The 26,393-nt window shown below is 34.8% G+C and overlaps 4 protein-coding genes across 5 annotated transcripts; 2 read left to right on the top strand and 2 right to left on the bottom strand.

Annotated features, from left to right (window-relative positions):
• LOC118051354 (multisubstrate pseudouridine synthase 7) lies at positions 1–7,199 on the bottom strand. Its single transcript, XM_035061962.2, has 20 exons — positions 6,988–7,199; positions 6,727–6,805; positions 6,394–6,615; positions 5,906–6,120; positions 5,092–5,164; positions 4,743–4,799; positions 4,305–4,384; positions 4,155–4,217; positions 3,916–4,003; positions 3,664–3,766; positions 3,433–3,536; positions 3,096–3,169; positions 2,470–2,534; positions 2,144–2,322; positions 1,830–1,897; positions 1,652–1,712; positions 1,287–1,324; positions 1,135–1,203; positions 687–1,023; positions 1–384 (listed from the first exon to the last, which is right to left on the bottom strand). The coding sequence occupies exons 1-20, from the start codon at positions 7,077–7,079 to the stop codon at positions 355–357; spliced, it is 2,097 nt and encodes a 698-aa protein (XP_034917853.1). The 5' UTR covers positions 7,080–7,199; the 3' UTR covers positions 1–354.
• A 3,271-nt stretch (positions 7,200–10,470) lies between these two features.
• Positions 10,471–14,672, top strand: LOC118051355 (uncharacterized). The gene is made up of 9 exons (XM_035061963.2): positions 10,471–10,752; positions 11,122–11,186; positions 12,263–12,311; positions 13,019–13,113; positions 13,259–13,344; positions 13,425–13,484; positions 13,605–13,686; positions 13,837–13,950; positions 14,206–14,672. Exons 1-9 carry the CDS (start codon positions 10,566–10,568, stop codon positions 14,374–14,376), a joined length of 909 nt encoding a protein of 302 aa, XP_034917854.1. The 5' UTR covers positions 10,471–10,565; the 3' UTR covers positions 14,377–14,672.
• Positions 14,673–15,493: 821 nt separating this feature from the next.
• On the top strand, positions 15,494–17,670 carry LOC118051356 (small ribosomal subunit protein eS1). The gene is made up of 7 exons (XM_035061964.2): positions 15,494–15,647; positions 15,722–15,769; positions 15,885–15,990; positions 16,535–16,672; positions 16,792–16,977; positions 17,074–17,274; positions 17,426–17,670. The coding sequence occupies exons 1-7, from the start codon at positions 15,637–15,639 to the stop codon at positions 17,519–17,521; spliced, it is 786 nt and encodes a 261-aa protein (XP_034917855.1). The 5' UTR covers positions 15,494–15,636; the 3' UTR covers positions 17,522–17,670.
• A 1,931-nt stretch (positions 17,671–19,601) lies between these two features.
• Positions 19,602–25,538, bottom strand: LOC118051357 (protein tesmin/TSO1-like CXC 2). 2 transcript variants are annotated; one of them, XM_035061965.2, is made up of 10 exons: positions 25,253–25,538; positions 24,424–24,587; positions 23,593–24,322; positions 21,847–22,304; positions 21,697–21,768; positions 21,131–21,311; positions 20,793–20,888; positions 20,626–20,692; positions 20,312–20,441; positions 19,602–20,221 (listed from the first exon to the last, which is right to left on the bottom strand). In XM_035061965.2, exons 1-10 carry the CDS (start codon positions 25,313–25,315, stop codon positions 19,870–19,872), a joined length of 2,313 nt encoding a protein of 770 aa, XP_034917856.1. In that variant the 5' UTR covers positions 25,316–25,538; the 3' UTR covers positions 19,602–19,869. The 2 variants fall into 2 exon arrangements, with proteins under 2 accessions (XP_034917856.1, XP_034917857.1); XM_035061966.2 differs by having other exon boundaries at positions 21,847–22,301.
• Positions 25,539–26,393: the final 855 nt, after the last annotated feature.

Below are 26,393 nucleotides of genomic sequence, written 5' to 3'. Positions count from 1 at the left end.
TTAGAGAAGCCATAATTTCATTACTATTAAGCTACGAGCACAAATTACCAGAAAAGGCAAGGTAGTGTTCGTTATATTTCCTGTACCAACAATGAATCACAACCCAAGGAAAATAAACAACAGGAGCAACGAGCTGGGTGGTTTCACTGTCTGCTACCTAACCTGCGTGAACATCGAATCTCTAGACAAAATGCTTAAGAACTTCATGGTGACTTGACAAGAGGCATAACATCAACAAGATAGGTGAGTGGTTTGGTCACTAAACCTGTAAAAGCTCAACTAAAAATTGTTTGCTCTCATAAATTAGTAACTTCTGCTCCCTAGAAAGTACATATCTTTTGAGCAGTGATGTGCTCACTGGTTCAATGTTTTGTGGTATGTAACCTGCAAATATAGCGAATAGTTAGTAAGGTGGCATGCACATACCTGCCGCTTGAAAAACAGAAGGAAACTATGACAGCTAAAAACACAATATGATTGTTTTAGTAAAGGATTTTCAGGCTGTCACCCTTATTTGGGTCTAAAAGTTCAATTGATGATAATTTTTTGTGATTTCAGTTTAAGCTGGAGAAATATATCCATTTATTTTTTTGGGCAAGTCTGGTGTCTGTAGAGAAGGGGTGGGGCTCCTTTAGACTAGGAATCCCAGTAACACATTAAAGAAGAAAATTTTTAGAGTTACATACAGATGTTGATGTTTTCAGCAGCTCTCTTATGGCCATTGTTGCATAGCATGAAGCTGGAAGGGTGAGGCTTAACTTGAGAGCCATCTGGGTTTCCTGCCAATTAGAACCAGAGACTTGTTCTGACTCCACTTCTCTCTCACTCCCCTCATTAGTGTCAGTTGATAGAGCTATACTATTTCGGGAGATCACTGGTAGTTTTGTGCAATCAGATAAATCGTTGTCCTCTCCCTTCCCTTGTTCCTCTTGTTTTATTATATTTGTTGATCCGGTCTTGGAAATGTTATCCAGATCTGTCTCTGCCAATGGTTTATTACTGTCATTATATGCAAGTAATTCCCTGGAATGAAAAGAAAGTAAATGATTTATTAGCAGCACTATCAAGATAACTAGACTTTAGACTCAAGACCAAAGAGCTCTGTGTTATTAAAAAAATAGGAAAAAGGCAAACCATTCAAAGTCCAGTGGCTTCTGAAAAACACGCCTATAACTTCCTGTCATACTGGTTATGGAAAATTCCCTGCAAAGAGCACCAACACACATAACTCCAATCAGAATAAAGTGTGCATGGAGAGAGAGAGAGAGAGAGATTAGGTACCCTACTTGACACTATGAACGCTTTCAGTCAAATTGATAGCATCCTGATCAAAACAAATAAGACAATCATCAAAAACAACGTAGTCTACTCCCCTTGGAGGGCAAAGAGTGATGATATATTCAGGAGTCTGCTTGTATTGAGAGATCTTGGGTTTTTGCCTATTTGCTGAGAAATGATAATTTAAGACCATGATGAAATTTTAACCTGCTCAAGGCTTTGCCAGGGGTTTGTCCTAACCTTAACCTGACAGGGACCTGGAATATGCATGCTTATCTTTCTGATATGTTTAAATGCAACTTACACTCACAAGCACCAAAATATTCAAAAACCAATTGTGTCATAAAGTAGCATGTACTGAGGTATAACGAACCTTCTTTGCCAAATCATGATAAACTTTGGCAATTTCATTTGTTGGAAAAATTACCCTAGATCTGCCAGAAGAACAAAATTACAATGTTGAAAAAGAAAGAAAGAAAGAAATAAAGGACAATTCATAAATGATTTGTCCATAGTAGTTCATGATTAAGACTATGACGGCTCTCTCTTACCCGGGCATAGGAAGGACAACATCATCAACAGTATAATTTCCAGCTGACACATCTTCAACAGTTACCACCTGCCAGAAGATAGGTAGGCATCTAAAACTCTACTTAAATTAAACAAAATAGGATAATGGTTTACCAGTGGGTTATACATCAGATGAAAGTCAGAAAGCACTATCACAATATTAACATTCAATGTCAACATATATGATGGACAACTATGGATGATCCAGTAGAGATGTTCCTAAGGGCACACAGTGCCACATGTTTGCTAAAAATAGCAAAAAGATTAGTACTACAGCTATAATATAATAGCTGACCTTAACAAGAGTATTTTTCCTTTCCAGAAGATCAGTTCCTGAGGTTTCATCTAAATGACTACAATCATATGTATCATCACAGTTGTCGTTGTTACATTCAGAATTAACTCCAACTGTCTCCTTTTCGGAATCATCCCCTTTACAATACACCAAGTCCCCCAGAACAACTTGGTCAAATCCTGACACAAGGAGAGACAATAACAAATTAGGTGAATAGTTGCAATACCTCTTTGACAATAATGAAGGTGGCATTCAAATCATATGCTTTTTTTGATATGCACACAAAGGAATGCAGAAAAATAGCTTCAGAAAATACGAGAGTATACCATATTTTTGCACTCTCTCACTTGCTGCATGGTTCCACAAATAGCTTTGGTAACCGTGCACATACCTAAACAATAGTGACAAGAGACATTAATATAAATCTTGAAATCAAGACCAGAAAGCTAAAAGGTCACAGCACTATTTTCCAGTAAGACATGCTTCTCCATAATCTCTTATTAAGATGACTCATAGAAAACATGGTTTTTCCATTCAAAGACAACGTTTTATAAAATACTGATATTAGGTTTCACATTATCTCATAAGATCCTAAGCACTGGCATGCTACATACAAAAAAGATATCCCTGTTGTACCAATTTTGTGAAGGCAGTGTGCTGTCTTTCTGCATACTAGATAATGTCCTTTCAAGGCAACAATGCATCAAATATTGAAATAATTTCCATGTAATGGAGCATTCATGAGCAATAAGATTTGTGTAGATGCGAACTCGTAAATTTGTTTATCAGATGTTCTACTGCAGTGATGTATGTGATTTGTGTCAAAGATGCTTTCATAAAGTACTTATGTAAGTATGAAACATAGACTGCCTCTGCTAATTCTTTCCAACAGGCCGTCTATTTACAGGAACATAAGGAAATTACATTCTAATATTGGTTAGTAATCACTTACATCATTCTCAAAGTCCTAGGTATGGCTTTCATGGCCTGCAAGTAGTCGCCAGGACATTTCTTCAAACACTGAAGCTGCATGATATTGCAAGTAAAATGTTTATCGTGAAATGCAAGAAGAAAAGAAGTAATCATGCTTCTATTGCATCTGGTGCAAATCTCTTGACAGATGTGGGGCCATCAACAACATAGCTAGTAAATAGATGATACAAATAAATAGGGGAAAGTATCACGTGTTAAAGATTAAAAATTTACAGCAACATTTTTCATGGAATCACTGATTACTAGCAGGGCATCAGATAAAGAAAATTACACAGAAGGGACAGTGGACAACTTACTACAGCCCTTTCAGCAACCAGATGGCGAGGTAATTGCCTTAGGGTCCCTTCAATATCGTTACTTTCCTTATAGTATTCCCTTGCCATCCTTATCACATCTCTTTGTATTTACAGGAATTAGTCAAGGAAAACAGCAGTTCATACTAAAAGTTTCCTTGATAATGTTTTTAGATTCCAATGAAACAGCCCACTGGAGTTAATAGTACAAACATGGAAATAATAAAAGGATATCTCCTTCTCTTGGATCAAGGATCAAGCTTACAGCAGTTTTCCACTCTCCTCGGAGCAGTGTGGCTCCAATAAGATGTGTTGGCACAGAACCAGTTCCAAAACGCTGAAAAGAACACAATCTAACATATAAGTCAAATCATTGGACACTAATGTATGCACATAAGATATACCAAGTATTGCAATTGTTGAAGATCAGCAACCACTGTCAGCCAACAACTTTGCAGGCAGCTGAAGGAATCATCAGGGAAGTACCTGTAAACCAAAGTAGTTGATGAACCCATGCCTTCCTAAGGAATCTGCCGCTGCCTTGATGGTGTCTTCAGAATCTGCAATGACCCCTCTAAGGAAATTTGTAAAAGATGTGAGTCCAAATCACGAGAGATTGAAAAGTGAATGGAACCATGAATGACTTTTTTCTTTGATGAATTGAACAACATTTTCAGCATCCAATAAAACAAAACAGGATTTTATGCGTGGGAAAGCACTCTCACCGTAGAGTGACTGTGAATCGATTTCCCAGGAGCTTCCCAAGAAGAAGTCCTTCTTTGACATGGCTGAAGAATTATGCAACTCCAGCTCATAAAAGGGTCACACAACATATTGGGAGAAAAACACAAAAAAAAAATGAAGTTAGAGCTTACCAGAAGTCGCCCACTTTGATACCAATCAACCTGTCATTAAGAGCAGCTAGTCTACTTGCTTGTTGCTTGAAAACAGTAACCTGGAAGCAAAAAATGACTTTCTCTCTGAAATACCTTCTCCATGGACTCAAAAAACAGGGTAAATTAGCAAATGCCCCAGCAAAATAACACCACAGACACAAACACAGACGAAGTAGAGTTGTCTGCACAGATACACATACAGCATAATCATGTACAAACAATAAGCATACCATGAAATGCCCATACCCCACCCATACATCTCAGTTGAGGAGAACTTACTTTACAATTGCATAGAGTTCCATTTTAATTAATATCCAAAGTGAGCAATAGAGTGCAGGTAGGACCAAATAATTTTTGTAGATAAAAAACCATAAAGGGAACAATAGCAGCAGATTTAGTGGTAGTAAAACGGCTTACTCTTTGAGTTGAGACAGCACGCTTATCCTTTGTACCCGCAAAACCAAATGATTTAGACTGTCAAACAAAGCTATCAATCAGAAGGTAGAACATTATTTAAGCATGATAAGAGCATTTTGAATATATCATGCACATCAACAATTCAGATAGGGAGAAATGGGTGCAGCGTACAACTCAAATCATTCCCATATAAAAAAGTTGGAAAAAGATTGATATGGAAATAATTTTCTCTCTTCCACTGCTGCTACTTTAGCACTGCACTGATCAATTCACAGTAACTTTCTATCGTTCCCATGTCACAACATGTGAACCAAAATAAGTTACCTTCAACAATTCTAACAAGCTATACCTGAATACCAAGCATCTTTCCTATGATTCCTAAGGCCTCCTGTGTATCCTTGTTCTCCTTGTAAAGATGAAACCTGAAATTTTTTATTCACGGTGCCTTTCAGGAGTTGTTCAATACAAATTAAAAAGAACTCCCATAAAAAGAAGAAGAAGAAGAAGGCAACATTGCAAACTGGAAAGTGTTCATGAGAAAAGGAAAGTTGCACTGTTGAACCAATAATCTGTCGCCTTTATCATATAGCTACAAGATACATTTCTTGCTTTACATCCAAGCTGACACATGGGAGTATACTTATTGAAAGATAAGCTGTATTGCCACTACTTCCATTGCAACTGTTATAAAGGATTAGGAGAAAGCCTGGTAAATTTGTCACTTGCATGTGAAAAATGCATGTCAAAAGATAGGAAGACATTATTTAGATTTTGAGTGCAGGCATCATTTTTCTAATAACTGATTCACATATTCTAGTGTAAGCTATATACTCATTGGATGGTTCATATTATGGATATGCATATGGGACCAGAAATTCATAATCTCTACCATATCTTTGTTGTCAGGTACATCAGTTAATGTCAGCTTTCACTTTCTTATTTTACTACAATATCCATCCCAATCCAATGAATCCATCATGAATGGATGAAATTAAGGTTTCTACATTCAAAATGTGTTTAAACAGTGATGGATGGTCTCCTTGATTAGTGAATGGTTGAAACCTTTGGGTAAGGTTTACTGGCATGATAACTATAGGAATATAACAAGAAGGCATTAAACTTCTGTATAAATAGCATATCAAACCGCCTCATATGCCCACTACCTAAGAAACTTGCCGAGATGTTCTGGCCAATTGCTTGAACCTCTGCTATCAAAGGGTTTTTCACCTCTTTCTTTCCGTTTCTTAGAATTTCTGCCATTGTTCTTATGCCCTCCAGAATCTAATCTTACACGAATACATTTTGATGAAGCATCTGGTCCGTCGGTGGTGTCAGTGACGAGGAACTTGAAGTTCTGCTTGAAGAAATTATGCACTGCCTGAAAAAAATCAAAGTAGCAATTATCTAACAACAGAAATGTATGAGACCAGACTAAAGTAGGCCAAGCATTTTCTTTCACAGGCTCTTACTTTTGGCATCTAAAACCAAATTAAATCGACTCATTCTAGTTAGATTCTTGGCTTGAAAACATCCAGCTAAAAAAAATATCCACCTAACATAACGATCAAATTTATTTCAACAAGGACCAAAACTAACTGCACATGCCAAGCCATGAACATACGGAAAGTAATTTTTCAAATTGAAAACTAACCGTTCGATGTGTTTTATTAGAATCCGGTGAAAGCACGATATGTGGAACGCTATCTTCACTTCCAGTACAAGAGTCAACTTGACTTATCAAACTTTCCAACTTTTCAGCGTCAGAATCACCAGCAAGTGATCTAAACAATCCAATTTCAGCTTCATAACTCTTACTTTCACTCGTTTTCTCATCAGATACCTTTGCCGCACACTCCTTAGTCTCCTCCACCATCTGAACCAAGAAAAGGGACAAACTTTAACACTAAAAACCTTTCAAAGACATGCCCAAAAAATTCAGAGTACAAACTCTACAAAGAAACCCAACGGAAAGTAACAAACCCACCTGAGGAGGAGGCTCCAAACAGGTCAAGTGAACCACATTTCCATCAGTATCAACTTCATTTACAATAAAATCAGCATACCTGGAAAGCACCCAAAAAAAAAAACACAAACCATCGAAATTTGTTCCTTTTTCATTAAAAATGCTAAAAATATTCAAATTTAGAAGGGCTCAGTTGAAATTAAGTGCATTATATGTGTGTGAATTTAGACTTGTACATTGATAGTGTGTTTATGGGGTTGTGGAATTTGAGGAATCACTTGCCTTTGTTTGAGGATGCCACGAAAACCAGGGAGTTGAGAGATGTAACAAAGGATGCCAACGTCTGATTCTTCCGTGGCTTTTGATGTTTCCATTGTCAGAGTTTTGATTAAAAATACAAGAACAAGCAGTGCTTAGAACTGGAACTGGAACTCTGGAAGTTGCAAGTCTGGTTGGTTGCCCTTTGTAGGGTTTTAGCAATTGTTTGGGCTGCTGGAGGCATGGTTATTAAACTCAAACCGGTCAGTGGGTTAACTTAAGATTTGGTTGACTCCGTAGCTGGACTGATCTGAATAAAATAAAAGATTGGGGTGAGTAAAAGTCTAGTAAAACCCGGGTGATCCGTGATCCGATAACCCAAAAAAACCTGGTTGAGATTTTTTTTTTTTTTTCAAATGTGTTTTTTCTTCTAATAAGAGATTTTTTTAAAGTATTTTTTAGATGATTATTAATTTTTTTTCAAAGTTTATTATATAAATACTATAATAATATTTTATTTTTTCGATGTTGGATATAAAGTCCTTTAATATATATATTCTATATTTATAAGAAAAAAAATTATTTTTTTAATATGAGATTTGAAATCCTTTAGTATATATATTTTTTATTCATAAGAAAAAAAAATTATGTTTTTTTAATATATATAAAAAATTAGTTTAAATACTTCAACTTAAAATAATAACTTTTTAAATAATATATTTTTTAATTTAAGATACAAGACCTTTTGAAATAATCTTTTAAACTTTATTATTTATAATATATATAGCATATATTCACATAGATTGTTTCTTAATTTTTTTGTATGAAATATTAAAGCTTCATATATATTTATTTTTTAAAATTCGGGTTGATTCGGGTTAACCCGAGTCAAGCCGTGTAACCCGAGGTCCAGCTTTTTGATTGAATCAACCCCCATATCGAGTTTGATAACTATGGTTGTAAGTGTTTTAAGTGGATATAACTTGTGTTTTTCAAAAATAATTTTTAAATTGTTCTTTGTTTAGAAAAGTGGTAAATTAATGTTTTATATATTTTTTATATAATAATATTAAAAAAAAATTATTACATTTTAATAATTTTTAGTGAAAAACATTTTAAAAAGTATGATGAACTACATTGTGAAATACACATTTACAGTTTTTTTAAAATTATAATTCTCTGTTAAATATAAATATAAATAATTGAAAAGTGATAATTAATTTTAAATACAATTAATATAAATAAAAATCGAAACATAATCTCACAACTCTTAAAGTCATTATAGGCTTACATAGTTATTAACTTTAAGATATGTGGAATTAGTTGATATGCGCACAAGTTAACTAGATACAAATATTAATATGAAAAAAAAATCTATCAAAATAAGAAAATAAATGAAAAAGTAAAAACAATAAGAACATTACTAGCAAAAAAAATCAAAAATCGATTATTAATCATCTATTTTATGTTTTTAGCATTTATTCATTTTCACATTCAATCAAATGTTAATGACGAATTGTGCCAATCTAAATTCTTTTTGGTTTTGATTCCTTGTTATTGATTATGTGTCTTTTACGAAAAACAACCATCCTCCACCAAAAACCTAAATCCAAACGTGTGAGCTGAATTTTAAAAATTTTAATTTTATCAATTTTACTTGTAAACATAATCGATGTTAAAGAAATATACAAGTGCTCGGTTTTGAAAGTGGTACAAAAGTGAATTTAGAATGGACTACAACAATAAATGGATGATTTTACAATTATATTTTTCAAATGATAAAAAAAAAAGTCATTTAGAATTGAATGAGGGAAATAAGATCTTTATATTTTTATTTAGCACAACAAAATTACTTTTAAAAACAAAATTTTTTAAACCTAGATATAGAGACTTTGTTGTCTTTTTTATTTTTTAAAATAATCAAATGATATATTTGCTCTTGAAGACAATTTTTTTACATCCGTGGTGCATGGGCCTTTACATCTTTTTATATTAAATTTTTTTATATAATAATATGGTTGCTAAAGAGGGGATGTTCATAATTGATTCAGTATAAATATCATTAAAAAAAGGCTTGTGCGTGGCGCCAATAGACCCGTGTGTGAAATGTCTTCATGTTATTTGGACGGCGTATAAGACACCATGTGGTAGTTATAAGGTGGCTTCCAAGGCAACATTTGATTCGTCTCGGCTTCCTCTAAATCTAGATGCAGTGCGTGTTCTAAACAGATTTCTAGTTTGACGTACATAACTCTTTTTTCTTTTCTTTTATTTCCTTGTTTCTTCCTTGATTAACCCGAGTTTAAAGAATTCATCCGGTTTGCTTAATTTTTTTGTCCTTTTTTCAAGCTTATATTTTTTTAATTTAATCATTTAAAATTTATTTAATTTAAGATTGAACTCCATTATTTATCTTTGTTTGCTTTCTATATGATTTTTTACTAATTTTGATAATACCATAAGCTATATTAGGTCTTTTTTTTTTTTAATATCTCTCTATTCAATTTAGCTTTCTTTTATATTTTATATTTTTAAATTAAATGATTAAATATAAGCATGATATGTTTATCCCCATACTATTTTGTTTAGTTTGTTTTCCAATTCATTACTCTAACAATGCATGCAAACTCTTTTAGTGTTGACATGGAGCCTTCGTAACTATGTATGAATCGTTTTGATAAGCTATAATAACCCGAGTTATTTCATATCTTTTTATTTTATAATTCTCTGTTTAATTTAGTTTTTTTTTGTTTTTTTTTTAAATTAAATTATTAATTATAAACATGAAATGCTAATGTCATGATTTTTTGATTAGTTTGCCTTTTGGTTTGTTTCTTGAAATGCACATATGACCTTTTTTGATATCAACATGAAGTCTTTTGCCATAACATCTGAACCATTCAATAAAGCTATTTTTCTGTGACCGAGCAATAATAAATTTCCAACACAATTTTCTTTGATCTCGTCTTAAATATGATTAAGCATTGTCTTTTTTTGTTTGGATAATTTACAATTTTTTTTTTTAAATCATATTATTAAATTAATCAAGTTTACTGTATTAGGTTAAGCAAATAATCTAGATCTCGTATTTTTGTACTCATTTAAAAACACTAGCATCAACTTAACATTTTTCTTCCGTGTAAGGAAAACTTTACCCGGCTCACAATGCGGCACAAATCTCCTATCCAATAAATGTTATTTATGTGTATATTTAGGATGATATAGATAAAATCAAAAAAGAATTCAATTGATAATGAAGTTATAGTATGGGGTTAAATCAAGGTTTCTAACACATGCTTTAGAAAGTATTTAAAAAGGTGGTAGATATTGTTTTTCAATTTTTTTTAGTTATAAATATATTAAAATCATATTTTTAAAAATTAATTTTAATACTAATACATTCAAACGATAAAACAATATATATTTTTTTAATTTAAAACAAAAAATATTAAAAAATAACAAATCGTTTAACCAGTGCGTCAAACGGTGCCTTAAAACAAAATCGTTAGTAATCGCAGATCCAAAAAATAGCCGGCTAAGAAACAGAGTCCCCAAACTCTCTCCCGCATAGAAACGCAAACAGAGAGAGAAGGAAAGCAGATATGGTGACCAAATCAGAAGAGACAGAATTGAATAGATTGGAGAGTCAAGTGGACAATGGAGGAGGAGGAGCATGGGAGTATCTCTGCTTGGTTAGAAAGCTCAAAGTTAGGCGTTCTGACAAGGTGTTAAAGCACGGTTTATCGATCCTGAATGATTCCAAGAAAAGATCCAGTCTTGGTTCTGAAGGTGTGTACTTTCTCTCTTTCGATTGGTTGTTTTATTGATTTTCTCATCCGGGCTTTGCTCAATTATGGTAGATTTTGAGTCTTTTGGATTTAGTTTTGTTTCCGGGTTTGAAAGTTTGGAGCTTGATTTGAATTGGGTTTGAGTAAGAACTAATGTGATTATGTAATTTGGTTAGTCAGTTATGAACTTTTTTCTTTTTTTGTTGAATAATTGAGATCTGAGGTCTTGAAACTTGATGTTAATTGGTTATGGATTGCAGACACACACTTTGTGCTGGCTGTTTCGATGATTTAAGCTCCCATTTTTATGAATTACTTTGACTTGATTATATTCTTATACTGATTTATTGTTACTTCTTTTTTGATGTAGAATGGACTCTATATGAAGAGGTTGCAATTGCTGCTATGGACTGTCAATCTCTTGAGGTTGCAAAGGTAACAGTCGTTTCATTGCAGCTCAATGTTTTTTGGATTTGAGTTTCAAATCTCTGTCACTTTAGGTGCTTTAGCTGATGTTTCTACTCATCATTAAAGAACTAATTTATGTAGATCAAGAATAGTTAATATACTTGTTATATATGGATTTTTAACATCTGAGACTTGTCTCACACCTTTTATTGTTCTTATAGTTCATAAGCTCACCTAGGCACTCAGTAGAAGCTATCGCAAATGATGCTGGTTGTTCATTTAGATGATATGTCCTCATTCCTTGAGATGTCATTAGTTCAAAGAAATAAAATTCATATCCATGCCCCACCATACTTCTTAGTTCTTTTGACATTAAGTATAGCATGAAACCCTGTGTTCTGATTGCCGGTGAAGTAATATTTTGCACAGATTGTAGTTCACCTGTGATTTAATTGATATTTCATGCTGGCAATAGATTTAGTTTGGTGATATGTGATTTTCTGAATGTCGGCTCACAGTTGGTATTTATCTGGTTCCAGAATGATTTTATGTATTTTATTTATTTTTATTATTTTAGACTTTATCTTTGCTTCTATTCTTTCTTAGCCCTTGGCCCATAACAAAATGTGCTTAGAATGTTCATTTGTATCACATTATTCATCAAATTATCTTGCCCCTGGTTTTTTTATTATTGATGTTTGCCTTTCCTGAACTGTCTATTTTCTTACTTGACTATGGGGCATGCTAATTTTTTTCTAATCAAATTGAAACTTCATCATAATAGATTTTATTTTTCTGAACATTCTAATTTAGAATGTTGAGGTAAATTGAGTAAAGAGAGATTTTTGTACATATTGCTGCCAAGGCTATCTATCCTTGAAACTTCATTCTTTTCTCTTGTTTCTCTTTATGTTTTCTCTCTTCTCTCTTTTGTGCATTGCCTTTCAAGACAACTGTTATATACTTGAGTCTTGCATCCATAGGTGTATTTGAGCTTATTTGACTCAACTCAACTCATATGCATTTGCTGGTTACTGTAGCTGGGTGGTATGAGATTCTCTGTTTTGAAGTTGATGCAATTTTAAATCTGCAATCTTTTGCAGGACTGTGTAAATGTGTTGCGGAAGAAATTTCCAGAGAGCAAAAGAGTTGGTAAGTTAAAAATACCATATGACCAACCATTAAAGTGTGATTCAGTGTGTTTATGAGTGTGCATGGGAACTAATGATAATTTTGGTCTTCTTTTTGTTCATGATTGTTCAATTGCATGCAATGCATAACCCTACTAGGCAATTTTCCTACCATTTAATAGCTCTTCATTAAGAAATTCGAAGATCACATCCTCATTTTTAAATTGTTCTATAAGGTGAGCTGGCAGCTTGTTTTTTCTTTAGTGATAGTGTGGATAATGAGGTACTGGACTTCAAATATGATATCTAAATGTTAATACTATGACCACACACATTCCTTCTTGTGTCTTTAGGTGTTTGCTCAAGAGTTGAGAAATGGAGAGGGCTGGATTTGTTTCTGGTTCAAATGATAGAGGTCCTTATATAAGATTTGCATAGTGTGGGATTAGGAAGGGGGGGTGACCTTTCGCTGGTGTGATGCTTATTGTCCTTTAGTTGAATTGGCCTGTGTTGCTGATTAGGGCCAAAAGATCTTATATACTTCAATGACTTTTGGTTCAGGCTGTTATATTTATAAATTTTTATTGGTGGGCTTTGCCATGTTTGGCTGATTAAAATTTAACAATATGAATATTTCCTTCTTTTGTTTTTCAACAGTAATCTTAAGGAATTTTTTTACTTGAATATTAACATGTGTGGCATGGTTTTCTGTTTTGACACAAATCACAGGCAGGCTGGAGGCACTGTTACTTGAAGCAAAGGGATCTTGGGGAGAGGCTGAAAAGGCATACTCAAGCCTTTTAGAGGACAATCCTTTTGATCAGGTAAATTTTTGTATCCAAGTTTTCTCGAAATTAAAATTCCTTGTAAAGCCTCATTTTACTGTCTTTCTGAACCGTGAATTATAATTGTTGTTAATTAACAAAAACTGATGTTAAAAATCAAGCTACTTTCATTTTTCTTATGTAGGTAGTACACAAGAGAAGGGTAGCTTTGGCAAAGGCACAAGGCAATTTGTCAGGGGCAATCGAATGGCTCAATAAGTATCTAGAAACGTGAGGCACAAACCTCCTTTCTTGCAGTTTTGATGATATTAGTTTAACATGGGACTGAATTTCCTCTTTGCTTTCGTTAGATTTATGGCTGATCATGATGCCTGGAGAGAACTTGCTGAGATATATGTCTCCTTGCAAATGTGAGGAATTTTCCTTTTTCATATTATATTTTAGGAAAGCTACTATCTACCAAATGACTACCAGTTGCTGCTGTATTATTTATCAGTAGCTTAAGCCCTGTTTCTGCCTTGATAAATCAGGTACAAGCAAGCAGCTTTCTGCTATGAGGAGCTAATATTATCTCAACCCACGGTTCCACTCTTTCATTTAGCATATGCTGATGTGAGTAACTTATTTATTTTGGTTATATCATCCACACCTACAGTTCCAATCTATCATTTAGCATTTGTGCAAGAGTAGCAACAGATCAATTCATATAATGACTTCTTTTATGATGAGTACTAAATTGCCTTTGCTTTCCTGAATCAACAGGTGCTTTACACTCTTGGTGGACTCGAAAACCTTCAGACAGCAAGGAAATATTATTCTTCCACCATAGATTTGACTGGGGGCAAGAATACCAGGGCGCTTTTTGGTATTTGTTTGGTGAGCTACCTCATCCTCTTCCTTAATGTGTATGCATGCATGTGCAAATATTTCACTTCAGAATGTAGTTACATGTATTAGGTGATGCTGGCATTGAAATTTTTTTATTAGGTTCTATTTTCACCTTCCTCGGATGTTTATATAAGTCATGTGCTAGCTTTATTATCATTAGGAGTCTATGTTTTCAGTTTTCTGCCTTTGACATGGTTTCTAAACTGTGTGACTAACAAGGAATTTATTATTCTTGTTATCCAGTGCATGTCAGCCATTGCACAACTTTCAAAAGGACGAAACAAGGAAGACAAGGACTGTCCAGACTTGCAATCTTTGGCAACTGCAGCTTTGGAGAAAGAGTACAAGCAGAGAGCTTCGGGCAAACTCACTGTGCTTACTTCAGCTTTTAAAAGCTTGAAAGTTTCATCATAACTGGTTGCTATTTTTGAAGATCTTCTTTGTTGCCCCATATTCCAAGATCTGAAGTGGCCCTCAGTAACCTAGACCACAAGCTAAACCTTACAAACACTGCAGAATCGTATAATTTAAATGCATTATACTAATTATCTTCGTGTGTTATCTCTTTCCTTGATTTTTTTCTTTGCTGAGTCCTTGGCATGAGGATTTGATATATTATTTGGAATGCTCAGTTTCACAGACTAGGAAAGTTACAAGGCTTTTATCCTCTCTTGCCTAATTTAGATTTTATACACTTCCTGTTTCCCTCTCATTTCGCTGCCTTCATTTTTTCGATTGCTCAGTTTTACAGGGCCAGAGATTCGACATCCATTCCGCGTCTGTCATGGATGCCAAATTTATGGAATGTGTAAGGTCTGGATGTTTTATTAGTCATTTAGATATGTTAACTTGCAGAGCTGCGGTTATTACGGCCAACTTGCTTATCCTTGCGAATTCAATATGTGAATTCTAGGATGCATGTGATTCCAAGGGTTTTCATTCTACCATGTACAATATACATGGTGTGATCTTGCTTGGGATTCATGGGAGTACAAGTATACTGCGTGTTTGGTATCGGGCAACCTAAAAAAGGCTGGAGTTTATGGATTCCCCTTGGCCAATTTCTCTGATTAAGGCAAATTCCAAATAGTTTTTTTTGCACCTTTCAAGGCTATATGCCTATATAACTCAAACCACCTTATTATTCCTTGATTTTTTTTATAAAAAAATATGTTAATTAATTTCTATGCTATGGAGTCATTTTATGGTACTCACTTGCATTCATTTTAAAAAAAATACAGCTAATATAGACAAATTCTAAATATGAATATTCTTATTATTTTTTTATGAATAATAAATTATACATTTTCTCTTCTTTTTATATTTGTTTTTTTTCTTTAAAATAAATTATTACTAGTTTCACTCAGCATTACAAAATTTTCCATGCCGTAGTACCTTAGTTTTAAAAAAGAAATCATTTCTGTTGCATAATACATAGTAAAATCAAAAGACGAAAAAGAAAAAAAAGGGCAAAGATAATTAAGCAGCAAAACGGCGGCGCATATGCATGCAAGAAACCCTAGTGAACATGCATGATAAAAAAGGCCAACCCTAATAGGATTTGTATATAAATTATAAAGGACCAACCTTCGCTGCCAGTCTGTTTTCTCACGACAGCAACAGAAGAAGCAGAAGGCAGCAATCAAACCCTAAACTGCTTGCTGTTCTCTAAACATGGCCGTCGGGTACACCCTCCCCCTCTCTAGAATCTATACACTCTCTTTCTCGGGTTATTGATGTGTTTGGTGTTGTTTTGCAGGAAGAACAAGAGGATTTCAAAGGGAAAGAAAGGGGGGAAGAAGAAAGCGTAAGTATATCTGCCGAGAGTACAAGAAGAAATCTTTTATTTTCTAGTTATTATGCATTTATTTAGAGATTTGGTGGTGGGTTTTTCTCTGATTTGATGAAAAAAATTGAAACAGAGCTGATCCATTTTCAAAGAAGGATTGGTATGTTGTGAAGGCACCATCTGGCTTCACTGTCAAAGATATTGGCAGAACCCTTGTCACCAGAACACAAGGAACTAAGGTCTCGTCTTTTTTTTTTTCCTTTTATCTTTACATATTTCATTTGCTATTGTTTAACTGAATTTTTTTATTAAATGATATTGTTCCCCTTGTTATTACTTTTGGTTCAAAAGAGGGGAGAATGCATATTCTTGTCAAAGATTTTTGCTTATGTATCTGTTGTAGTGTTTTTGAAGCACTGAGTTTGCTTTAATTTCTTGGAAAATATAAGGATTAATAAAAATAGGATGATGTGCTCTCTGGAAATTGTAATGCACGACCTATGTGACTGTCTTATGATGCTTAGTGCTAATCTGATCTATTTGGAAGAGAGTCGAGTGATGGATGTGTTGCATGTATTCTGGATCCTTGCTTTAATATTAGAGTGATGCATAGAATGATCTATGGATATCCTTAGAATAAGATTTTATTGGGGTTGCTTGTTTGCTGCTGTGTTGTTGTATCAGGAATAGCTGGTTGAAAGTTCTACTGTATATAGAATTCTGGTATATTTTCAGGTGTTTTTTTGTTGTTTGTTCAAATTGGATTTGGCTTGTTTTTAACAGATTGCTTCTGAGGGGTTGAAACATCGAGTTTTTGAAGTATCTCTTGCTGATCTTCAAAATGACGAGGATCATGCCTTCAGGAAGATCCGCCTCAGAGCTGAGGATGTGCAAGGGAGGAATGTGCTGACAAACTTTTGGGTGAGTACTTTTTGTGGCATAAAATTTTATTATCGAAACAAGTAAGGCCATGATTCTGCTTTTCAGTGTTTTGTTATATTGAAGTTTTCTCAAATTCTTCTTTTCATTCTAAATTTCAGGGAATGAGCTTCACAACTGACAAGCTGAGGTCTCTGGTTCGAAAGTGGCAAACACTGATTGAAGCCCATGTGGATGTCAAGACCACAGATAATTACACCCTCAGGATGTTCTGCATTGCATTCACCAAGCGGCGTCCAAACCAGGTCAAGCGAACATGCTATGCCCAAAGCAGTCAGATCCGTCAGGTTTACATTTATCTCCCTGATTTATGTTTTCAACTGATGATGCACTAGTTGCGTGTGTTAACTCTTGGTTGGTTGATGGGCTGTTCCTAATGTCAGATTCGTAGGAAGATGAGGGAAATTATGGTCAACCAGGCTTCATCCTGTGACTTGAAAGATTTGGTGCAAAAGTTCATCCCTGAGGTGATTGGTAAGGAGATTGAAAAGGCAACAACTGGCATATACCCTTTACAGAATGTCTTCATCCGAAAAGTCAAGATTTTGAAGGCTCCCAAATTTGATCTTGGAAAATTGATGGAGGTATATTTCTCGTGCTTATTCTACAGTTTCATATTTTTTTCACAATATTGCAACAGAAGAATCTCGAATTGCACCATTAAACATGCTCACTTGAAATGTTGGAGTGCTAATGTATTGATGGGGTGGTCCTTTTCCTGCTGTTCATGTGCAGGTTCATGGTGATTACTCACAGGATATTGGTGTGAAGATTGACAGACCTGCTGATGAAACAATGGCCGAGGGGGAGGCTGAAGTTGTTGGAGCTTGAGTTCTTTTGGATTAGGATAGTCACTACTTGCTTATTAGCATTTCAAGTAGAAATTATATATTGATGAAATTTTGCTCTTTTCAAAACTGCCCCCTATTTTGTACCTGGATCTGAGGTTTCTTGATATATACTCGCTCTCCTTATTTAAAGTTTGCTCGTTGCTGATGTAGGATGTTTCTTCAGTAATAAAATGGTTGACATTACTGGATACATGAAACATTTCAAACATAATAGATATTGCCACCCACAATTGATAATTGCCCTCCACCCTAACATGTCTCTCCAAAATCCACCCCCTTACATGGCACTCCAACATTTCAAATGATATGGAATGATGAATTTTTATAAGATTATGGGAATTTTTTATATATTTTATGGGATATTTTTTCTCTTAACCTTGTTATAAATTCTCATATTATACCCAAACCAATGAGATGATGAGTGTGACTTGTTCCTCTCAAATAGATTCAAATAATTTGTTTATACAAAATGTATTAGATTCACGCATGTGAATAGTCAGTAATTCTAATAGAATGCAAGATAAGTGTTCTCATGATAATGATCATCTCCCAAAATACCATTGAAACAAAAAGCAAATGACATTCATCCTCCGCAACCATCTTAAAAAGACAGGCACAGGGAACTCTCATTTAATGCAGAAGAAGGTGAAAAGTCCTTTCCAGGAACACATTCCCTTCACACCAGGAGGTGTATGCTACCCCGCGGTGTCTTACATGTTTACTGGGCACAGTGAGTCTTTCCACAGCACATCTTCTCTTTGATCTTCTGTAACCTCCCAATCACCATCTTCTACACCACCGCAGGTATGCTTGTAAGCCATGGAGAAATACTCTTATACCCTGATTTTGCCCAACTTTACCTCTCTATAGCAGAAGCAAGCAGCCTTATCCTTGCCAGGAGCTGAAGTTTTGTAAAAACCTTTTTTAAAAAAAATGTATTCTCCGTGGCTGATGAGTTTTGGACATGCATTGATACCATAAAATAAATTTCAAATTTTAGAATGAAATGTGTTTTTTTTTAAGAAGAGATCAATATGTTCTCTAGATGTGATCTTTGTATAACGTTGTTAAGATCAAAATTATTATTTTCTTTCCCAAAATCAGAAAATATGTAATTTTAGAAAATATCTAAAAAAATACAGGTGAAAAAATATTACTTGTGAATAATATCATATATGTTATTATTCATGGATAGTAAATCTGATGAGCTAGCCCAGTCAAACCAAAACTTGAGATTAGTTCGGCCTCGGCCGAATCAAGCTTTGTATGATCTGAAACCTTATCGTGATCAAATTGGGGATGTTGTTGACGAAAAGTCAGGATATGATCTGAAACCTTCCATAGGCCTCCAAAAAGCACTGTTCTATGATCATCCCAAGTAAAATAAATGGCCGAGTAAAAGTCAATTGACCAAATTAACAAGCATGTCACCCTCCTCAACTTCAACGACCGAAGAAGGCTAGCCAAAAGGAACTTGTACCCTATTTTTCCCCAGTAATTTTATGGTGAGGTTTATTCCCACTTTTGACGAAGTCTCTTTTTTTCAGCTGCAGAGAGACGAATGGTGGGACAGTGCTCATTATATCGTCCTCTTGATCTTGATCCTCAACATCCCAAGGTCTTCAATTCTACTGAGCCATCCATGGCTTCGTAACTAGCAAATCCTGTAGCCTCTCCATTCACATCTCCTACTCTCTACTTTTAGCTTTTTCATTATCACGTTCCTCCAAATCCTTCTCTTCAACAGGTGTTGTTGAGCTTGCATGAAAAGCATCGTGTCCTCTTTCACCAGGCGGAGAAGAAAATTTTTTTTCTTAGTTAACCTTTGGTTAAAAAACCACAAGCATGTCCATAACAAAAGTTTTCACATAATATCTGCTGTAATGAAACATCTTAATAAACTGATTATGATTAGCTGGGACTCATCGTGTAATTTGAAATATCTACTGCAGTTGATTCCTGATATGTTCGTTTGTCCTCGAGTTCCTGAACTGTGTAGTTCATATGGAAGCAAGAGGAATAAAAAGGTAGCAATTTCTAACTTCTGACCAAGAACAGAATAAAAACAAATGAAAACTAATAATTTTAACGACCAATTTATACAAATGTATAGTTATGCTACAGGCACGGATTTTATCTTGTAAACACATCTATTATAGACACGGCATAGATTTTCATGGAATAAGTTCTACAGGGGCTAGCATTATGGGGAAGCGAATTCTTATTGTACTATTATACAATGAGAAACTTGATTAATAGCTGAAACTCAAACAAGGAAACAGCTTGCCTTTGCATCACGAGACAGCATGTCATAGGCGAGGTTGAAGTTCATTGCTCACATGGTGGGTTGAGAGATGGGGATGGAGAGACAGATCTCAGAATCAACTTTCTACCCCTCCTCCAAGTAGTTGATGGCCCAAAACCATGATGAGGAGGTGAAACCCTTTTGGAGTTTGGAGAGACTGACTTAACTCCACTTGTAGGCAAGCAATTTCTGTTCAGAATCTCAGGAGTTTCATCTTCTGGAATCACCTGAAGATGCTTCTCATATTTAGGCTGGTGATAGAAAAAATTTGTTCTAAATCTCTGGATAGGGCGCATTTTAGTTGATGGACCAACATCGCAAAGGGAAGATCCTGAGTGCTGCCCACTGATGGGGATTTGTGGATGAACTGGAGACCTAAATATGTATAAACCTTAAATCTTTAAAACAGATAACATGATCAATACAAATGTTATGCTGAACCAATAGTAGGTTAATGTATCATACCTGGAATCTTTAGAAGGTACCATAAGATCTGGATGATCTTCACCCTTTTCAATTATATCAAGTAAGTTCAGGTTTGATGTGTTCTCGTGGATTTTAGATTCCCCCCATTTGAGGTCATTCTCTTCCACTCCTATGATTAGTTCAAAATAATTAAAACAAATAAAATTATTAACCCTTTTATTAGAGAAAGCATGAGCAGTTTCCAAAGACTGCCATAGATGAGATAATTTTGGAAAGTAAGATATCTAACTTTGAATAGGTTAATTCAATTGCTAGGACCTGTATGGGAGCTTGGAGAATATGATACCACTTACCATTCTTGCAACCAAAGGTGTTTTTACATCCTTCACATCTACAGTAGGAAGAGCAACCAACACCACCCTTTATACACAAGTAACGTTTTCTCCATGTTAGATGGGATGACAAACATTGTAAATAGAAAGGGACAACTGGTAAATCAGGAAGCATTTGCAATATTAACCTGAAAGCATTCGCAGTATTTCTTTAGGCAACTTGACTTTTTACAGTTGCATCCTCTTTTATGCCTGGCTGAAGCTGGAGTTTTATTAGTCTCCTCCTGCATGAACAAAAATTGAGTGCACGTGGTTCGAAGGCAAAATACATCATGACCATTTGCAATGGCACCACAACCTTGAACATGCAATCCTCTTCATGAATTTTTGCAAAGCTTTGCATCATTGTGGTTTTTTAATTCACAAACAAAACAATGCTCTAGCAAAATTGAGCATTAGATATGATCACTATGATGTCAGCAAAATTTATCATCCAATAACAATGTAGTTTAGGAGAATTTCCTACCCCAAATTCAGAAACAGAATCCGAGTTTCTAATCACTTTGGGAGCAAATGCAAGAGGGTTGCGAGACTCAATCTGTCTGCGAGTTTCCAGAACAGTATCTTCATGAGCAGGATTGTTAGAACACTCTAGACACGAACAAGGCTCAATACAGTAGAGACCAGCAGCAAAGCATTCGCAATAACTGTACCAAATAACACAATCTTGTAAAAATACGATCACCACAATATAAAAATATAACTGACTCAATTCCTTGGGTGACTTGATATCTGTTTTACACCGTCTAGAAAGGGGGTAGTTAAGCATGTCTAGGAGATGGAAAGTAAAGACATACTAATTTAATCCACTGTCATCAAGATTCTGAAACCCTGTTTTTCAAGGCCAATTCACAATTATTGAACATTGGAATCAAAGACATTAACCAGCCCTCAGATTCTGCCTAGTTTCATTCATATTTATTGCAATTATAGAATTTATCATGCTAAAGCAAATGAAAGAATTAAGATGATGAATTTTGAGTAGTTAGGTCCTCCAAGAATCGCACACATAAACTACTGAAATGAACTTACAGCTTTAGGCATTTTGATCTCTTACAATTGCAGCGCTTGCATGATGATGCCCCAAGATATTCGAATTTTTGCCTGAAATTTAAACAATTCAAAATTTTTGGCTGGGGAATTTGATTACAGAGATTAAAATGTATTGACTCCTACATGTACCTCTTCATTTTGGGACTGCTTATGCCAAAGTCTTCAGTCACAACCATTGATGTCTGAGGAACATTTTCCATAACCTTATCTTCGTTATCAAAAGGAGCAAAATCTGTTTCCACAGTAATCAGAGCTAAGGATTTACTAACAGGATCTAAACCAGATGCCATGTGTGCAGCAGGGGAAGGAGGCTGGCTTATTTCTTGCTTTCCAGAAGCTAGAGTCTCAATCTTGACAGCATTACCACTGCTTGTAGCTGTAAGAGCATTCAAGTGCAAACCAATACCCCTTCCAGGTAATGCAGACAAAGTTTTTCCCTTATCTGCTCTCGGAGTTGCATGTTTTTCTATGTTTGCACCCATGTGATCTGATTGTGATGAGGTTGAACTACTAGATTCAAATGCTAATTTCTTTTTATGAGCTCCCATCTCAAAAACCAGGCACCTCCTTCGTATTTTATGCTGCTGCTAAAGATGGTCAAAAACCTTGTTTTAATAATTAACCGAATGAAGCATTTATTAGTCTGTGGTATCATGGAATATTGGATTCCATGTAACTACAGTTAATAATAGAACATAAAATCTACTTTCACTGCTGACATCGGCATGATTAAATAACACAACTAACTGTCACTTTTACATAATAAGGTCAACTTTGGGTCCTTCTACAAATATCAGCAGAACTATAAGAGTGTTTGTTGAAGCTTTGGTTAGCGAGCAAGTAAACTTAAATACCTTTGACTCTGTACCTAGGAATTCACTTGCACCTTGGCCTAATTCATCTTTAAATCTGCACATACCTTCTAGGATTTCCCTTTTTAATTTACTCTTAATTGCTTAAATTTTATACTACATGTCAATCCTGTATGGAAGAGCTCATGATGCTATTCCAGTGAACCAGTGAAAACAAAAAGGAAAAATTTTCTGACTAACACTATCTGCAGCACACATGCATTTTCTATCTTTCATGTGATCCTGCTGTACATGATCAATTCAGTCATCTGTGTCAACGTTCAGCGGGCATGAAAAGCCTTTTGTTTGATTCTACCAGTTATACCAGAGCCACAAACTTCTTACTGAACACATATTGATTGGCACAACTTTTCATGAACATTTTATATGACATAATAGACAAACTTCCAGCTGCAATAAGAATCCTCTAACAAGTAGCTTGTTGATTACAATAATATATTTTGCAGGTTAGGGAAAACAAACCAAGGAGAATTTGAAATTCTCAGAAAAATCATCAGCACCAATGCCTATATATGTATTATGACTTATTGATCACCAGATCATAAAAGTTTGCAATTCTCAATAAACAAAAATAAAATAGTAAGGTTTGCGTATGGTGTCCACTCCAAATGTAGACACAGCAATGCTGCATGTAGCATCCTACTTGCCTCTAACAATTAATGGCAACACTGCCATAAAGACTGTGATCTTATGAAGTACAATTGAATGATGATAAGCCAAGGTTGGTGATATTTGTGAGAGTGACATTATACCAAGAGTACATTGAGGTTGAGAGTCTAGGACCCTAGGTGATTTGAAAAGTATGGATGCGCATTATCAAGATAACTGGTACATATTTTAAGAATGTAAGGCTTTCAGGAAGTGAACAAAATGATTACTCAGTTATGTCAGTCAAGTTCTAGGTTACTCGCAGAACAGACCAGTAGAAGATGTTTACTTAATACCGGGCAACAACCATCAGAACATAGGTATATGCAAATAGTCTTAATTCTTAAGTTTTTACCTTGCTGCTGGACTGGTAGCTTTTCCCCCTGATATCCACTTTTGCAGCTGCATCATTGACTATTGGTTTATCTGGTAAAGTTCCAGAGAATACAGATGGTGTCTGATCTGCTTCATTCTGTTCCCCAGATTCTACTGGCTGAATTCCTGGCTCTCCAATTTCCCTTTGCTTGGCATAACCTGCATAATAGGAAGTCTCTGAATCATTGCTGTTGTCCTGTGGGGCCTGTAGGACATTTGAGATAAAAGATATGGTCCCAGGATCCACCATTTTCTGCTTCTCAGCTGATTCCTCATCAATGGATGGCTCCAAGGTCAAGATATCAGCTACATCGGAAATCAGAGCCACCCAATCACATCCTGCTTCATCTTCATTCTGCCCAGTTCGGCCAATTTTACGCAAGTCTTTTTCACTATTACGCGAACAATATCTCTCATTTGGATCGCCTGCCATCTGAGGCTCAATAATTGCTTTGAGAGGCACCATGATAATGTTATCATCTGGGCTAGCACAATAATATTTCAAAGTGTCTGGCTCCTCAATTGCTAATTCCATGTGCTCATCAGGCAGCTTAGTAATAACCCCTTTACTTGAATTTGCAGGAGTGGAGCATTCTGACTGTTCAACACTCAAACCAGTCAATTGAGCAGCCTCAAAAACCCCTATACTTGTGTCATTTTCATCTTTACTTTGAAGGAGCTCAGGTTTTGAAGGCTCTGAGAATCGATCCCTAACATAAGACACAACACTAAGTTAAACTCGTGTTTTCAACAACAATTGATATTTGTTTGATCCTGATTCGGTTGAACAAAGCCAGACAATCAATTTTACCTTTTCATAAATGATCTAGCATCACTTTGGGAACTAAGCTGAGGTGAAGCAAATACAGAAAGAGGGGATGCAAAAGACGGAAAGTTGAACGCTTGACCATTGTGCATGGACTTGACTAACTCAATTGGTGAGAGATTGTTGATGTAATTAAACACAGGAGAATCCTGCAAGGTTACCAAATCATTACTTAAGTAGCAGCCTTAACACCCAGCTATTGACGAATGATCAAGAGCTAAGACAAGAAAAGGAAATTACAATTTCCAACTAATCAAAAAGACAAAATCTAGAATCGTAAAATTTGCATACTGACCAAACCGTGGAAAAAATATGCAAAGGGTAAATCTTTCATTTTTCTTTTCCCACTTATCTTCTTCTTATAATTCAGTTGGAACCCAAAATTGCGATCTCCATTCTCAAAAATTGGTAAAAAATAATACCAATATCCTTCAAGTTAACATATATAAACAAAAACTCCAAAAACCCAATTACATTAACAGTGAAAAAAAAAACAATGAAGGACCCAAACCCACAAAAATTCAAAGCAGTTCACACAAGTATACGCAGACCCAAACATAAAGCACCATGCAAACCTCAGGAACAGAAAAAAAAAAAAAAAAAGCAACCAAAATCTCAATTTTTAAGCAAAACAACCCAAAACCCAGCTAAAGCCTGGAGAGAGAGAAAAAAAAAAAAAACCACAACCCATGATTCTACCCTCGCTCTGAGAAAGAAGAAACACCCAAAATACCAAAATAAAAAAACTCACATAGAATTAAGCATGTAATACAAAAAAGAAATGAAAAATTAAAGAGGGTTAGAGAAAGCAGACCTCAAATTGAGAGAGGGGGTTAGTAGCGGGGATTTGGTTCTTATTGGGTGTGTTTAGCTCCATTAGAACTTCAATACACTTCTCTTCTACCTCTAAAAGATCCTCAGTTACGAAGCTGAAAATACCGACCTCCTTTCTCTCTCCAAAACGTTTCTTATCGTTGTTCGGGTGTGTCTGTCTGAAGAGAGAAGAAATGAAGAGAGAGAGAAGGTTAAGAGGGGCGGGAAGGCGGGAAGAAAGCAGATTTTGTATGTTTTGATTAAATTTTGGGCCACAACCCTAAACCCATTTTGTTTGTTTGCTTGCTTGCTTGCCAGTTGCCAGTAACCTTTTCATCCATTTTAAATATTACTAGACTTGTACACAGTACGCCCGGGCCAATCAATTTTTTTTAATGTATATCATGGATGTTTAGATAACGGTAATACTTATAAAAAAAAAAAACAAGAAAAACAGGATCCTCGAGTTATTAATTTGACTAAATCTGAGATCAAGTAATGGTAATAATTTAATTTAAATTATAGGCAATAATAATGGATAAATTGTACAAAAACAAATGGTAAAACAAAGGACACAAAAAGTTAGAAAAAAATAAAATTTAATCTCAATTAAATAAATACTTGAAAGATAGAAACTAAAAAAAAAAATTAGCTTTAAAAAAATATTAAATAAAAACAAATAAATCCGAGTGAACCCCTTAAAGCTAAGTTTAATTTTTAAAATTTACAACTTGTGAGATCCTAAAAAACTAAAATTCAAACAAATTAAATGTTGAATGATGAAATTGAGTAAAAAAAACTTTGCAAAGAACAAAAAAACAACAACAACTAAAAGAACAATGATAAAATCTAATATGAAAAAAATAATAATGGAGGGTAAAATTAGAAAAAAAATCAAAACAAAAAATTATCTTAGATCATATAAATAGCAATTAAAATAATATGAATCAAATCTGATAAATTTAAAAAATTGAATGGGAATAAAATTTTAATTTCATAAATTATTTTAAATAAAGCAAACGATAATGACAACAAAAAATATGGACTAAATCAGAAGAAAAGAAAAGTTTAATGGTTGATTTGAAAAATTATAGGGCATGCATAAAGATCGAAAAAGAGTAAATAAAAAAGAAGAAAAACGA

Source organism: Populus alba, chromosome 5 (assembly GCF_005239225.2).
Source record: "Populus alba chromosome 5, ASM523922v2, whole genome shotgun sequence".
Lineage (NCBI taxonomy): Eukaryota > Viridiplantae > Streptophyta > Magnoliopsida > Malpighiales > Salicaceae > Populus > Populus alba.
The sequence above is the reverse complement of the archived record's forward strand: the minus strand, read 5'-3'. Positions and strand labels throughout refer to the sequence as shown.

Excerpts from the sequence above, each read along its gene's own strand:
- LOC118051354 (XM_035061962.2), bottom strand. The coding sequence starts at position 7,079 with ATGGAAACATCAAAAGCCACGGAAGAATCAGACGTTGGCATCCTTTGT. Across the intron at positions 4,004-4,154 it reads CGATTCACAGTCACTCTACG|AGGGGTCATTGCAGATTCTG; the intron begins GTGAGAGTGCTT and ends AAATTTCCTTAG. Across the intron at positions 3,537-3,663 it reads CCTTGATCCAAGAGAAGGAG|AAAGAGATGTGATAAGGATG; the intron begins ATATCCTTTTAT and ends TCCTGTAAATAC.
- LOC118051355 (XM_035061963.2), top strand. The coding sequence starts at position 10,566 with ATGGTGACCAAATCAGAAGAGACAGAATTGAATAGATTGGAGAGTCAA. Across the intron at positions 11,187-12,262 it reads AATCTCTTGAGGTTGCAAAG|GACTGTGTAAATGTGTTGCG; the intron begins GTAACAGTCGTT and ends AATCTTTTGCAG. Across the intron at positions 13,687-13,836 it reads TTCATTTAGCATATGCTGAT|GTGCTTTACACTCTTGGTGG; the intron begins GTGAGTAACTTA and ends CTGAATCAACAG.
- LOC118051356 (XM_035061964.2), top strand. Across the intron at positions 15,991-16,534 it reads CCAGAACACAAGGAACTAAG|ATTGCTTCTGAGGGGTTGAA; the intron begins GTCTCGTCTTTT and ends TGTTTTTAACAG. Across the intron at positions 17,275-17,425 it reads ATCTTGGAAAATTGATGGAG|GTTCATGGTGATTACTCACA; the intron begins GTATATTTCTCG and ends GTTCATGTGCAG.
- LOC118051357 (XM_035061965.2), bottom strand. The coding sequence starts at position 25,315 with ATGGAGCTAAACACACCCAATAAGAACCAAATCCCCGCTACTAACCCC. Across the intron at positions 24,323-24,423 it reads GCTAGATCATTTATGAAAAG|GGATCGATTCTCAGAGCCTT; the intron begins GTAAAATTGATT and ends GTCTTATGTTAG. Across the intron at positions 21,769-21,846 it reads AGCAGTCCCAAAATGAAGAG|GCAAAAATTCGAATATCTTG; the intron begins GTACATGTAGGA and ends TTTAAATTTCAG.